We start from the raw sequence: 13863 nt of genomic DNA on the forward strand, positions 1-13863 counted from the left end.
GTTCTTACCCAAATCGTCATTTATAATTTGGTTTCTGCCTTAGTGCCTTTTAAATATTCGTAACGAAGGAATGGCCAACATGAAGCGAAAAGCTGATCATAGCGAAGTAAGTATCTTTTAATTTTTTTTTTAATTTTATAATATGCATATATTTCTGTACTATTTTATAATCTAATAAATATTTTTTGATTTTTTAGAACAATCAAGGATCTTTCCACGAAAGCAGTATTCCTTCCAATATGTTTATTTTAGTAGAAGATGTCTTTATTTCCACAACTATTTACCGTGATCGAATTCTGGTTAATGTGAGACGATATAAGAAACATGGAGAAAAGTACTATCCATCGAAAGAAGGAATTACTCTTACACCTTACCAGTTCATCCACTTGGTCAACAGCTCATTTCTCAGAGAAAAGTTGACAGAAAAGAAGAAAGAAAAGAAGAAAGATCATCCGTTATACGAGTATTTCCTCAACTTACCACGTCTAGTCGATCCAGTGACCGTTCATTCTGATAAAAGTGTTGGTATTCAAGACAAGGAGAAGTGCTACAATATAGTGATGATTGAATTTGATGAAGCAGTCCTCCTCAAGAAAATTACTACTTGCCGAAATGGAAATACCTACACGAAATGCATATCTTTGAATGATGACCAATGGGACAAAATATTTTCCCTTGGAGATTTTCTACTAGATAATCTATTTCATTTAAAGTATAACCAACTGGACTTTAGGAAAATGTTTGAAGATCTATTAAAACATCCAGCACCAGCAACAGCTCCTGAAGACGATGAGACTATCACCAAAGTGTTAAGACACCTCCTGAGGACTGAAATTTACAAACTGCTAGCATATCAAACAGGCTTATTGAATCCTATGGAAGTAAGTCCTTCAGAACTTTCAAGTAATACTCGAGTCCTGTTTTGTGAATCTGCTTTGAACTTAAAGCCTCATATGTTTGTCAAAAATTTTTATAATACTGTTAAAAATGAAATGCGTCATCCTGTCTCACAAGAAAATCTGTTAAATTTTGTAACTGCTCGTTTTCTCGACACTATTGATCTTGTTGAAATACTTCAAATTGCTAAAACTGACTTTTGTACCAGTTTTGATTGAATAAATAGTTTAAGATTTCCTTTATAACTTGGTATTTTTTTTTTTATATAAATAACAGTGATCATCTAATGTTTTACCCATTTACTCGTTAGACTTTGTTCAGATAGCATGCAATCATTTTATAAAGATCCCAAACAACCAGCTAGTTTTGGGGGTGCGACTGCAATACATCGTGGCTTAGATGGTAAAGAGAGCCTCAGTACTATTAAGCAATGGCTCTCTTTTAAAGATTCTTATACACTGCATAAACCTGTTAAACGCAAATTTCAACGGAATCGTGTTTTGATGAGTGATATGAATAGGCAATTTCAAGTCGATTTAGTCGACATGCAATCTCTTTCTAAATTCAATAAAGGGTATAAATACTTATTAACGTGTATTGACGTTTTCGCAAAGTATGCTTGGGCCATACCGCTAAAAGATAAAACGGGAAAAAATGTAAAAGTAGCCTTAGAGTCTATTTTTAAGGAACGAAAGCCTGAATTACTTCAATCGGATGATGGAACAGAGTTCAAAAATAAAATAGTTCAATATTATTTGAAAAGCATGCAGATTAAATTTTTTACAACAAATAACTCTACGAAATCAAGTATTGTGGAAAGATTTAATAGAACATTAAAGACAAAAATGTGGAAGTACTTTACAGAATTCAATACTAAAAATTACATCGACGTGATTGATCAATTAATATGGAGTTACAATCATACTCGACATAGCAGTATTAAAATGGAACCAGCTTCCGTTAATAAAAGCAATACCAGTGAGGTTTTGGAAAATTTGTATGGAGATTTGAAGACATTAAAACGCAATCCACCTGTTTTTAAAGTAGGAGATACAGTACGAATCAGCAGACAGAAAGGTCATTTTGAAAAAGGATACGAACACAACTGGAGTCGGGAAATATTCACTGTTTATGAAACTATTCCTCGAATTCCAGTTGTTTATAGATTAAAAGACTTACAAAGTGAAGAGATCAAAGGTACTTTTTATAAAGAAGAATTGCAAAAGGTAGTAGACTCTGGCTTATATCCGGTAGAAAAAGTGATCAAAAAGAGAAAGAAGGGAGGAAGCACAGAATATTACGTGAAATTTTTAGGCTATCCTGAAAAGTTTAATGCCTGGGTGAGTGATATTCAGAAAGTATAAATAGTGAAACTTAGCCTCTGAAGGCTCATTCTCGAAAATGTCTTTCTACGTGACGTTACCTTCTGATAGCTCTATGCAGTTTTTTCCTAACAACAAAATCTCTCACTTTAAAACACAGTTACCGATTCCAGTTAATCTAAACGGTGAATGGGAAGTAGGCCTATCTGAAATCATCTATCCCCATTCTTGGCTGAACGTAAATGAAAGTAACAATTATTTTCAATACAAGATAATTAATGGTAATATCGTATCAACTGTTAAGCAAACAATTGATGTGGGGTGTTATGAATCAATGTTCGATATTGTATCAGCTATACAACTTGCTTTACCTAAAAATCCTAGCCGGTTTACATTAAATTATAACAAAGCTACTAAACGAGTAAAAATTAACGCCGTTCAAGGTTGCAGCCTTCATTTAGAAAAGTTAGGTGCATTGTTAGGATTTCGACGCGATGCAGTGATTACGGGTAACCAGAAAAGCGAATTCGTGGCTGACGCGTGGTCTAATTTTTCAATTTTCTATGTGTACACAGATCTTATTTCACCTCAAATTGTCGGAGATACACAAGCACCTTTACTGCGGATGGTTCGAATAAAAGGACATGATGGTGAAACAATCAGTCAGTATTATGATAGACCTCAATATTTACCTTTAATGAGGCACTCCTTTCAAACTATTCAAATGGAGCTCAGATTGAATTCAGGTGATTTCGTACCTTTTGAAAGTGGTAAAGTGATCATAGTTTTACATTTCCGCATGAAACAAATACTATAAATAGTACAATGCGTTTTTCAAACATTCATTTGAAGAGAAGACGTCAAGATGAGTGTACCGTACGTTTGTTGCGCTAAAAAATTTGAAGAACATTATGCGAGTCAAATCGGCTCAGGTTTACCCTATTATAAAGGTATTAATTTCCAAAAAGGCTATGGACTTGGAGGTATATTTCGTCGATTATTTAGAGCAGCACTACCCTTTCTGGTAAAAGGTGGTAAGACTATTGGAAAAGAAGTTTTAAAAAGTGGAACCCGTGTTGCATCTGATGTATTGTCTGGAGAAAACTTTGAGGAAGCCGTTAAAACAAGAGCTAAAGAGGGTGGAAAAAATTTAGCTCGAAAAGCTATTGATAAAGTACAATCGATGGTGGGAAAAGGACAGTATAAAAGGAAGCGTAAGAAGCAGAAAAGAATCATTTCATCAAAAGCTCGCAAAGTGAGAGGACGTGATATTTTTGATCCATAATGGCATTTCTATTGAAAGATTCTCCCGAATGTGTGAAATCTGAATTGGAGTTGTTCAACTTACCTAGTACTCAAACTGTTATTCAAGATGGTCAGTGGATACAGTTTCATCCTCTTTCTAATGTGTTTGACAATGCACCTGTACAGTTTCATGTTTCAGGAAGTGCGGAAGATTACATAGATCTCAGCCAAACTCAATTGTATGTGAAAGCGAAAATTGTAAAAAGTGATAATACTCTCATCACTAAAGATGATACTATTGGACCTGTGAATTTATTTCTTCATTCATTATTTTCTCAAGTTGATATTTCATTGAATGATCGTATTGTATCCAACTCAAGTAATACTTATCCTTATCGAGCCTACATAGAAACTCTCCTCAACCATGGATATGATAGTAAAGCTTCTCAATTAACAGCTGAATTATTTTACAAAGATTCTGACGATGGCTTGAAGAAAAGAACTGCTTTTATCAAGGAAAGTGCTACAGTGGATATGATTGGATGTATACATTCCGATTTATTTCACCAAGAACGTCTGTTACTCAATTTGGTGGATGTGAAAATAAAATTGATACGAAGTAAGCCAGAATTTTGTTTACAAGGATCTGAAGGATTTAAAGTAGTATTAGATCATGTGTCTTTGTTTATCCGAAAAGTTCGTGTGAATCCAGGAGTGTTACTTGGTCATGCAAAGGCATTAGAAAAAACGAGTGCGAAATATCCCATCAATCGAGTGCAATGCAAAGTGTATTCGATTCCTAAGGGAAGTATGTCTTTTATCCAAGATAACGTATTTTCAGGTCCTATGCCGAAGAAAGTTATAATTGGTTGTGTGGATAATGAAGCTTTTCATGGAGCATTTTTGAAATCTCCCTATGATTTCAAACACTTTGATTTAAATTTTATTGGAGTGTATGTAGATGGGCAACCTGTACCTCACAATCCATTGGAACTAGATTTTGCCAAAAATCAATACATTCGTGCCTATCAAACTCTATTTGTGGGTACAGAACGAATGGGTCAAGATAAAGGAATATTTATTTCGAGAGAAGAATACGTGAAAGGAAATACTTTGTTTGGATTTGATCTCTCCCCCGATTTATGTTCTGGAGAGCATTTAAATCTAATCAAACACAGCAACTTACGATTAGAACTGAAATTCAGCAAATCATTAGAGCAGACTGTGTGTGTAATCATTTTCGCCGAATTTGAAAATTTAATAGAAATTAACAAGTCACGAAATATTTTGTACGATTTCGGAAATTAAAGAATGGATGGATTACAAATATTTCATATTTTATCACGAGAGAAGATAACATCACCTTACTTTCAAGGAGTATATTCAAGAGATACGATTCCTAATCTACAAGAAAATACATGTGCTATCATGAATTCAGATGACTCATCCCAACCAGGATCTCACTGGCTAGCATTATTTGTGAATGATAAAAAGGAATTAGAGTTTTATGACTCCTATGGAAGACCTCCCAAATTTTATAATATGAATACCTCTTCCTATTCGAATGTACAATGGAATTCGAAAGTTTTTCAATCACCTACGTCCAATGTATGCGGACAATATTGTATTTACTTTTTATTCAAGCGATGTCAAGATTATTCTATGTATTATATTTTAAATCGATTGTATATTAATGATTTTCTGATGTTTCAATTTGTAAAGAAACGATATGGTGTAAGATTTGTTTTTAAAAAATAAAAATAAATTAAACTAACTAATTTGTGTCTTTCTTGATTCTTTTATGAAAATTCATACAAAATTGTATATTTCAGAATTTTATTTAAATGAAAACACTTTAACAAAATTTTTATTTTCAAATGTTTCTGCACAAGAATTTTTTTTTTATAAATTTAATTTTCTAATTTTTATTTTTTTTTTACATGAAAATTTTTTTTCAGAAATTTTCTTTTTCAAACTATTTTATTTTTAGAAATTACTGTTTTAAAAAAGTTTTCTACTTAAGAAGAAATATTTTTTACAAATTTTATTTTTTAAATTTTTTTTACTCTTGATTAAAAATATTTTGTAAAGTTTATTTTTCAATTTTTTTTATTGAAGAAAAAAGAAATAATTATTATTTAAAAAAAAAAAAAAAGCATTTATTATTTTTTAAATTTTCTGTAAATTTTACCAAGTTAAAATATTTATACCTGAAAAAAAAAAGTATCAGTAAAGACGAAAATCTAAATACATAAAATAGCATTTATTTCAAAGTTTTAACCATGCATTTCTGCGAGCATACATTGCACGTTTTTTTACAATTTTGTTTTCTTTATACAATTTTTTATTTACATCCAAATGTTTTGGTAATTTAACATCATTCAAAGCACTTAAAAGTACATGTCTTCCTTCTGGAGCTGATTTCTGATTTCTGAAAAAGTCATTGAGGAGATTTACTATGTTACTTCCAGGGACAGTTACATCTTTATAAATGATTTCGCCTTCATTATTCCAAAGGAGAGATTTTTGATTTTTCAAAAACTTGTACATATCTTTGGCATTTTCTTGAAATCTAGTCGGAACTACACTAAGGATTCTTTCTTCCAGATCTCCTGTTTCATTTTTTATCTGCAGGGGTTCTTCTTTTGCTGGTTCTGTTGCTGGAATTTCTGTTTGACGTGACTCAAATTCTTCTATATTAGGCTTCTGAATTGAAAAATGTGTATATTTCTGTAACGCTTGTAAATACAAAGTCACTTTTTCTTCATCTGATAACTTTTTGCTTTGAAGAATATTTTTCATCAGTTGATCCAGTTCAGATAGATGATCTGCTACTTGCATTCTATCTTCTGGAACTAGCACAAATTTCTTACTATACTCCATGAATTAAAGAACTGATGACAGAAATAGCTGCAGGTAGTAAAATGGATAGGAATCCCTCTCCTTTTTGAATAAGAATTTTTTTCTTCTTGTATAATGGTGTTTTCTTGTTCGCAAGTTTTCTTAAACTTTCTTTGTGAGGAGATAAACGATTTTTTTGAGTTTTTGTAAGTGGTATATTACCACAAAGAGCATTCAAAACACACTCACACAGGGTTTTAATCTCACGCTTTGAACACTTTTTTATTAGAGATTTGCAATGTTTAGATTTTGAGATCAGTTTTATGAGCTCTAAAGTTCGTACATCACACGCAGACATCTCGCTTTCAAATGATTTCTCTTGTCAGATGTCGAAGCTTTTTATAACTCTTCTTTGAGAAAACGAGCAAATGCTTTTGCTTTGATGACGGCACAATGTTTAAAATCAGGTGAATGTGCGGGGCAGGAAGAAAAGGGTGGCATTAAATCATCTATCTTAGGACATCCAAAATCTTCTAAATCGTAGCACACTCTTCCAGATAGATGTTCCAAAAACTTTTTTTTCTCGAGTCCTTTCACATAAATGTGTGAAAACATATCAAACAAAAATGTTAGAATGGTACGAAGTTTGGCGTAAGGCTCCAGTCCTTGATTCCAGTCGATTCGATGAATATTTCTTGTTATCCAATTGTATTGCATTTTCTGACGGGCTGATAGTTCTTCGAAAGAGTACGGTGGTTGGAAGGTGCATAGTCCCGAGATAGAACTACCTTCTACGGCTTGAAATGCGAGTTCTTTGATGATGTAGTTTCCTGATGGGAGTGGAAAACCTTCATAGTCAATTACCACGGCAGACATCTTATCGGCTAAGAATTCACAGTCGAAATGAGATTAACGAGGCTGGTACACATAATAAATATCTCCAGGAAACATTCCAGTGCGCATGCGCAAGGATTCGTCTGTATCACACTTTAAATCAATGAGTAAATAACCATAAGGTTTTGATGTGGCATCAGCATAACATTCTTGAAAAAATTTAATTTTTCGAGGATACAATTGACGTCCTAAATGTGTAATTTGCGATTGATCTCTTCTATTCTTAAATAATACAAGATAATGAGCATTTAAGGATATTTCTCTCATTTCCTTTCCTTTATGAAAAATGTTCTGAACCACAAAGATGATGCTTAAAGATTTATGATGAGAAAACTTTGTAAATAGTTTTGTTAATTGAGGATCATTTCCCAATTCACTCATGAGATCATCAATCACAATTAATGCATCTGAATATTGATTCAAATCGGATGGAAGTCCTTCATGAAAAATAACATTAGGCATCTCATCGTACAATTTTTGATAAACACCATAACACCATACAATATGTTTTGGAAAAGGCTGAATCATTTGATTATCAATAACTTTTTTTATGAAATAACTTTTGCCGCTACCTGTTGGACCTGCCAGGACAGCTGTAAAAGAATGCTTCAATTTCAATAGATCCATGATGAATGAAGCACTTTCATCTTTTTCACTCTATTTATAGTCCTGTCAGTCATAGTATATAACACTATTTCCTTGAATAGTTCAATCACTCTTCTTCAGCTTAAAGCATAGATGTGCCATTAAAATCTACATTCAATCTTTCTTAAAACTTTTTTTTTTCTTTAATTTTTTTTTTTTTAATAATTTTTTTTTTCATTTTTTTTTCTATGCAGATTTTTTTTTCTTCTTATTTACTAAGTTTCCTCTTCCAAGGAATAGTGTCCGAATGGGAGGGTACTGATCTTGTCCTCTAAAATAAAACGTTTCTGATCATAAGGTGATAAAGCTAACTTGTTAACTGTTATTGATGTAATATTATGGTCCTTGGAGCGAATTGTGTTCATGGTAGTATGGAGTTGTTGATGTTCAAAGAGACATTTCTTATAGTCCTCAAACTCAATTTTTTTATCAATAGTAGCCTTTTTAACTCCTTTCAACTTTTTAGTAACATTTTCATTTATTTTAAAGGCATACATTTTAGATCTTAATCCGATGAAGTCTGTCATAATATGTCCTTTATTTTCATCTTTCATAACCCCTAAAATCTTTTTATTTACTAAAGGAAGACCGTAAATATTATCCGCTGCATAATCACTCGTATCATAACTATTTATATCCTCTTTTATATCTGCATATACATCTTCAGTGGTGATGTTATAAATGAAACTGTCAGTGTCTGTGTATAACAATTTAATTTGATCCCCATATTTGGGCTTCATTTTGATGTAATGAAATGTATACATAAGTATCTTTGAAATATCCAGTATAGCCATTCCAATGCTGATGGGCTTATTAAAAATCATTTCAGTCCGTCCCATGTGTATAGCAATAAGGCGTTCTGTAAGAATGGTCCGGTCTTGAAAATTACTTCGAGAAATTAGTTTTTCTGCCTTTTTTTCAGAGCTGCAGAGCTTGACATCTACACGTTTTCGTATATTTTCCATCGTTTTGCCGAATACGGCATTGTTCATCAATTTGAAAAACGATTTTTCAAATTCATTTTTGGCAGCTTTCCGGAGGTTAGTGTTCAAATCAATATATTCTTTCAGCCACGGAGACTGCGTGAATTGAAGAATTCTGTGAACCTTTTTCAAAACAAGGCCTTGTTGGACATATAATTTTAAATTGCGATAGTGAAGGACATATTTTTCTTTATTATAAAGTGTTGTAAGCAGTCTTTTATCCTTACAACCAGGTGGTATCCTAGTTTCCGGTGCGAGAGGAAGGTCGGAATGTTTGTCATGAATATGATTAGGGTACTGTAAGTCAGCCTCTACGATGAAACCAACTGGGCCATCATCAGGAGCGGATAAAATATCCATACTTGGATCCACCCACTTGAAATCCTTAAGAGGTAATGGTTGGGACATTGCCCAGCCATATAAGTTATTGGCATCGAGATAGAGTAAGTAATTGGAGGGATATGATGAATCATATGTTTTCATATATTTGTTATTTGCAGCTCCATATCGATGCGAACATTGGGATATTCCTCCACGGATCCCATTTTCTATAAAAAGATGCATATCATAGTCAGTAAGAAGCTCAACAGAAACGTTAGTTTTCTTAAGCATAGCATCAAAGGAGAGACCTGGAGCGGTAAAATACCAAGCAGGATCTAAATTATAATGGTCCATACACACTCCTCTGAAATTTTCAAATATGTCCGCAAGAAGTAAAACATCCGTCTTTACATAGAGGTCCGAATATTCCCCCAAAGAAGACATTTCAAAAGCCTTCCAAACGCTTTGTGCGTGCTCATAGTCCTCCAGACCGATGTTGACCTCGTTCAGACGATTGTAGAACGCTTCCCGGGGTGGTAAGGTGGTTTCCTCAAACTTGTCTGTGTGGTTAATGTAATCATATGGGTATACCCCTTTACGGAGCAACAGAGGTACTTGTGAGGACGAGAAAAATTTAGAAATATGATGAAACTGATTAGGAGATAAGTTTTTCACTAGCTGGTCCAAACTGCTTGCCATGAAACGAAATGAGTCGATGAACCGAAGGAAGATTTTTCCTGAAACACATTCAGAGAAAGAAATAAATTTTTCAGTATTTTCTGGAATCACGGTGATATTTTCTTCATCTTTTCCCAGTTCCTTGATAAAAAGATGACTGTCATAGCCGGATAAGTTGTGAAAAATGACGGGAATGAAATTTGGTAGTCTAGCTTGTAAATTGCATGCATTACAACTTATTCCACGTAATTTCTGCGTAAGATGACAGTGGTCCTTAACCTATAACAATAAAAGCTATTTTTCAATATTTATGCTAATTTTAATCCACAACATAAAAAATTTTTAATTTTTCATAATCTTTAAAAAAAAAAAATACATGATTTATTTCCTCGTTTTGATTGATTAGTAAAGTGTTATTTCTTGCAGTTATTAATTAAAAAAAGAAGCTGATTTAAGTTCCTGAGATATTCTAAAAAAATTTTCCAAAAAGATCAATTTTTACAGTTAGTTTTTAAAATTTGAAAAACTAATACTATTTTCTTATCATTTGTAACAAATAAGATTATTCAACTCTAAAATTTAAAATTTATAGTCTAAAAGTAATAAATACAATAACTTACCTTATAATTCTCTGCAGTAAATTCTTTTCCACACAAGTAACAATTGGATGTTAAATCAAAATGCTGGAGTTGTTCCATGGTTAATGGTAGCATTGGCTTTGGATTCTTGTATAAAGTTTGAATTTCTTCAGCTTCCTCTCGTATTTTTTCCATGAAAATTTTCGCTGCATCACTACCACGATAAACAAAAGGCGGTTTATAAAGCCCATCCATGTAACATACATAATAACAGAAACTAATGGGCTCATGTTTCTGGTACATTTCTGTGTATGATACATCTGAATTGGGTTCACAAGAGTCAATAGGTTTTGTCAAACATTCAAAGTCCGCATAAATAACGAAAGGTACCATCTGAGTATGCTTCACGTTTTTGAAGCTGAGCCATTTATCTGTAGGCATTTTAACTCGTACAGCTTCATGTTGATTACAACTTAGTTTATGCCGCTGAAGAATTTCATCGGTCGTAAAAAATTGTAAGCACCTTCGGCAAATATATTTCTTTGCATGCTTTCGTGAATACTGGGGAGATAATAGACGTGAAAGGTTTTTTATCCAGCTGTAGTGTGAATCAGTTTCAGTTTTCAAATATAGGAGATCGATGTGCTGAGGTTTTTCCTCTTCAGTAATAACTAAAGGGAAAACATCATTTTTTTCGGTTAATCCATACACATTAATTGAGAGACTGTTTAGCTTCTCAAATTTTTGCACATCTTGAAGCTTAACGGGAAATGGTATATTCGAGAAATTCAATGTATTAGCAAATGATGCATAATTTGATTCTCTGTTTGGATTCCTCTGAGCAGGATGAAGAGCAGAGAGAACTGCCCACTTAAAGCATTCATTGTCATTGTTTGTAACATTTACAACTGCTTCTCTCTCAAAAATACCACGAGGTAGTGGAATAAATCTTGAGCCTCGCAGTGGGCTGTACTTGTTTATCCATATCTCCAAGTTTACGATTTCCTCGAGGGCCCATCCGGAATCCTTGCCTTCAAAATCATCTGCTTCGGCTAGTATTTTGTCCACCTTTGCTCCATAGACTTCACTTAGATCAGAGGCACTTAAGATGACTACGTTTTTGGTCTTAAAGTTCTTTACCTCGCTGACTATACCGTTATTAGCTACTTTCCGGTAACGACATAAGAGTCGGCAGTTCACTTTCAAGTCGTAATCGGTGAGGTGGAAGGATACGATGCGGACAAAGTTTTCTCGTTTTAGCTCGAGAAATGTCCGCAAGTCCTTGATGTGGTCATCATTGGGAAGGTGAATATTTTTCACCCTCCCGTCGAAGGCTGAGAGAGGATCCGAAGTAGTAGCAGCGTGAGAGGTAGATGGACCAGCAGTCTGTTGAATAGGGACGGTATCCGAGCGAGAAGTAGATGTAGCGGCAAGGATGTCAAGCCGAGGTTGCTTGGAAGTAGGCAATGGGGTGGTAGCAGCCTTGCGTTTGTGAGCATTGAGGTGGCATTTCAGTTTATCAATCCTAGTGAAGGTCTTTGAGCAGTCCGGGCATTGGAGGTGTTTATCCCCATGTATGGAACGTTGATGTCGCAGCATATTGGGTCGGGTGGTAAAGCTTTTCGTACATTCAGGGCATGGAACTTTACCTTCATCCGCTTGATCTTGTCTCAGCATGTTATCCAAATCTTTACCAGTAAGGTCTCCAAAATCACACACAGCAAGCACTTCATCGTTCACAGGCAAAGAAGCACTAAATTCTTGACTCATCTTAAAACTTGATAAATTTACAAGTAATAATAAAATAAACTACTAACGAAACTTTTAAATAAAAAGTTAAACAACTATAAACTTCTCCATAACAACTAGCAAAACTTTTAAATAAAAAGTTAAACAACTAACAAAAACTTTAACAACGATGACAAATAAAAATTTAACAAAAAAAAAATCTAACGTAATAACAAAGAGAGAACAAACTAAGTTTAGAAAAGCGCCCTGAGAGAGGTAATCCTACAATCAGAATAAGGTCTCTGGGCAAACGCATCTGATTTTAAACTGTAGTCGACTACCCAGAATGCATTGCGAACTGCTATGTAATGCTTGTTCTGATTGGTTAAAAATGATATCATTATTTTAGTTCTGTAAAATTTATTCTGATAGGCAGAAAATGACGGCATGATTTTCTGACTCCACCCCCATGGAACATTCTAGAATGATCTAATGAAACAAGACCGAACAAGAAGTGAGCGAAACATTTCAATATACTTCATCTTTCTAGACCACACAGAAGTGATGCATGCCTTATCTTGAAGACGCGTACTTCATATTCATGTTGAATCCTGGTTGTATGACGTCACGCATTCCTGTTTTGATTGAATCGAAGAAATGACATCACCCTACGGAAACATGTCTTATCTTGCTTTCAAGTTTTATCTTACAGACTGATTATTACCTGATTCATGTTCATTCCTGATAGTATGACATCGGGTTTCATTTTATGTCATTTTTCAAATATCACTCGTATTAGAAAAAAAATATTAACTCAGAAAACAGTAATTAAAAAATAAAGATTAAAAAAATTATTACAAAAAAAAAATGATAACAAAAAAAAAAAAAACACCCTCAACTATAGTAGCTGTCACATTTGATTGATCACCCCAACCCCCGCCAGCGGAATCCCCGAAAATCCTCGGAATCCCTGAAATCCCCGAAATCCCTGTGCTCGTATTCCCCTTTCCTAACTACTATGGTTTGATAATTGTAAAACCCTAACTAAATATCAATCTTTGAATCTAAATTCAATCTTCAAATTTAAATCAAAACAAAATCTTTGCTTGTCGAGCTTAATTACCAGTACTCTTCAACAGAGTACGGTTAAAAGGCAGTTGTCCTCTTTAATTATGAGTAGGTAAAATACTCCTACTTTAAAGATTTGCTTTGTAATTGCCCATTTGTGAGCGCTAATTACTATCCTGAATTTAAAAAAATATTTAAAAACAATGCAACTCTGTCGACATAAAAAATTTTGTCGTTCGAAATTGAAGTACAGTTAGTTTTGATAGCACTACTATGTTTGTTATTTGCTTAATTATTTTCCGATTTTTTTCCTTTTTAATAGACGTAGAATGTTTTTAGCCAAAAACTTTTTACAGAAATTAGAGGGTTAAGGGCGATTAAGGTTGTTTTTGCAAAGGCTCCGTCGTAATATGGAATTGTGCTTTTTGGCGAATAATGAGCTATTTTTATAAATGCTGCGAGTGTTTGCAACTGTTACTCGAGACTGTCAGGTCAAGTTTAGCCCATCTGAAGATAGCGATGTCTACGCTTATTTTAAAAATAGCGCAAAACGTCTATATGGAGAAAAGCCACAGTTTTGTGAAAATGAGAAACGTTTGTGGTCTAATTTTTTAGTATTTAAAAACTTACTCTACCCGCAGTGGACTGAGCGTTAAGACACGG

General features: G+C 33.7%; 3 protein-coding genes across 3 annotated transcripts; 2 read left to right on the plus strand and 1 right to left on the minus strand.

Moving 5' to 3' along the window:
• The first annotated feature begins 1742 nt into the window (after positions 1-1742).
• Positions 1743-2261, plus strand: LOC147802965 (uncharacterized). The gene has a single exon (XM_087152792.1). It carries the CDS (start codon positions 1743-1745, stop codon positions 2259-2261), a length of 519 nt encoding a protein of 172 aa, XP_087008918.1.
• A 1242-nt stretch (positions 2262-3503) lies between these two features.
• Positions 3504-4772, plus strand: LOC147802966 (uncharacterized protein F54H12.2-like). Its single transcript, XM_087152793.1, has one exon. The coding sequence runs from the start codon at positions 3504-3506 to the stop codon at positions 4770-4772; it is 1269 nt and encodes a 422-aa protein (XP_087008919.1).
• Positions 4773-7957: 3185 nt separating this feature from the next.
• Positions 7958-12291, minus strand: LOC147802967 (uncharacterized). The gene is made up of 2 exons (XM_087153905.1): positions 10447-12291; positions 7958-10105 (listed from the first exon to the last, which is right to left on the minus strand). Exons 1-2 carry the CDS (start codon positions 12172-12174, stop codon positions 8060-8062), a joined length of 3774 nt encoding a protein of 1257 aa, XP_087010031.1. The 5' UTR covers positions 12175-12291; the 3' UTR covers positions 7958-8059.
• Between the last annotated feature and the right edge of the window lie 1572 nt (positions 12292-13863).

Source organism: Parasteatoda tepidariorum, chromosome 10 (assembly GCF_982258835.1).
Source record: "Parasteatoda tepidariorum strain Cologne lab strain chromosome 10, Ptep-v5.0, whole genome shotgun sequence".
Taxonomy (NCBI): Eukaryota; Metazoa; Arthropoda; class Arachnida; order Araneae; family Theridiidae; genus Parasteatoda; species Parasteatoda tepidariorum.

Coding starts and splice junctions, on each gene's coding strand:
- LOC147802965 (XM_087152792.1), top strand. CDS start 1,743: ATGTGGAAGTACTTTACAGAATTCAATACTAAAAATTACATCGACGTG.
- LOC147802966 (XM_087152793.1), top strand. CDS start 3,504: ATGGCATTTCTATTGAAAGATTCTCCCGAATGTGTGAAATCTGAATTG.
- LOC147802967 (XM_087153905.1), bottom strand. CDS start 12,174: ATGAGTCAAGAATTTAGTGCTTCTTTGCCTGTGAACGATGAAGTGCTT. Junction 10,106..10,446: donor TTACTGCAGAGAATTATAAG/GTAAGTTATTGT, acceptor TTATTGTTATAG/GTTAAGGACCACTGTCATCT.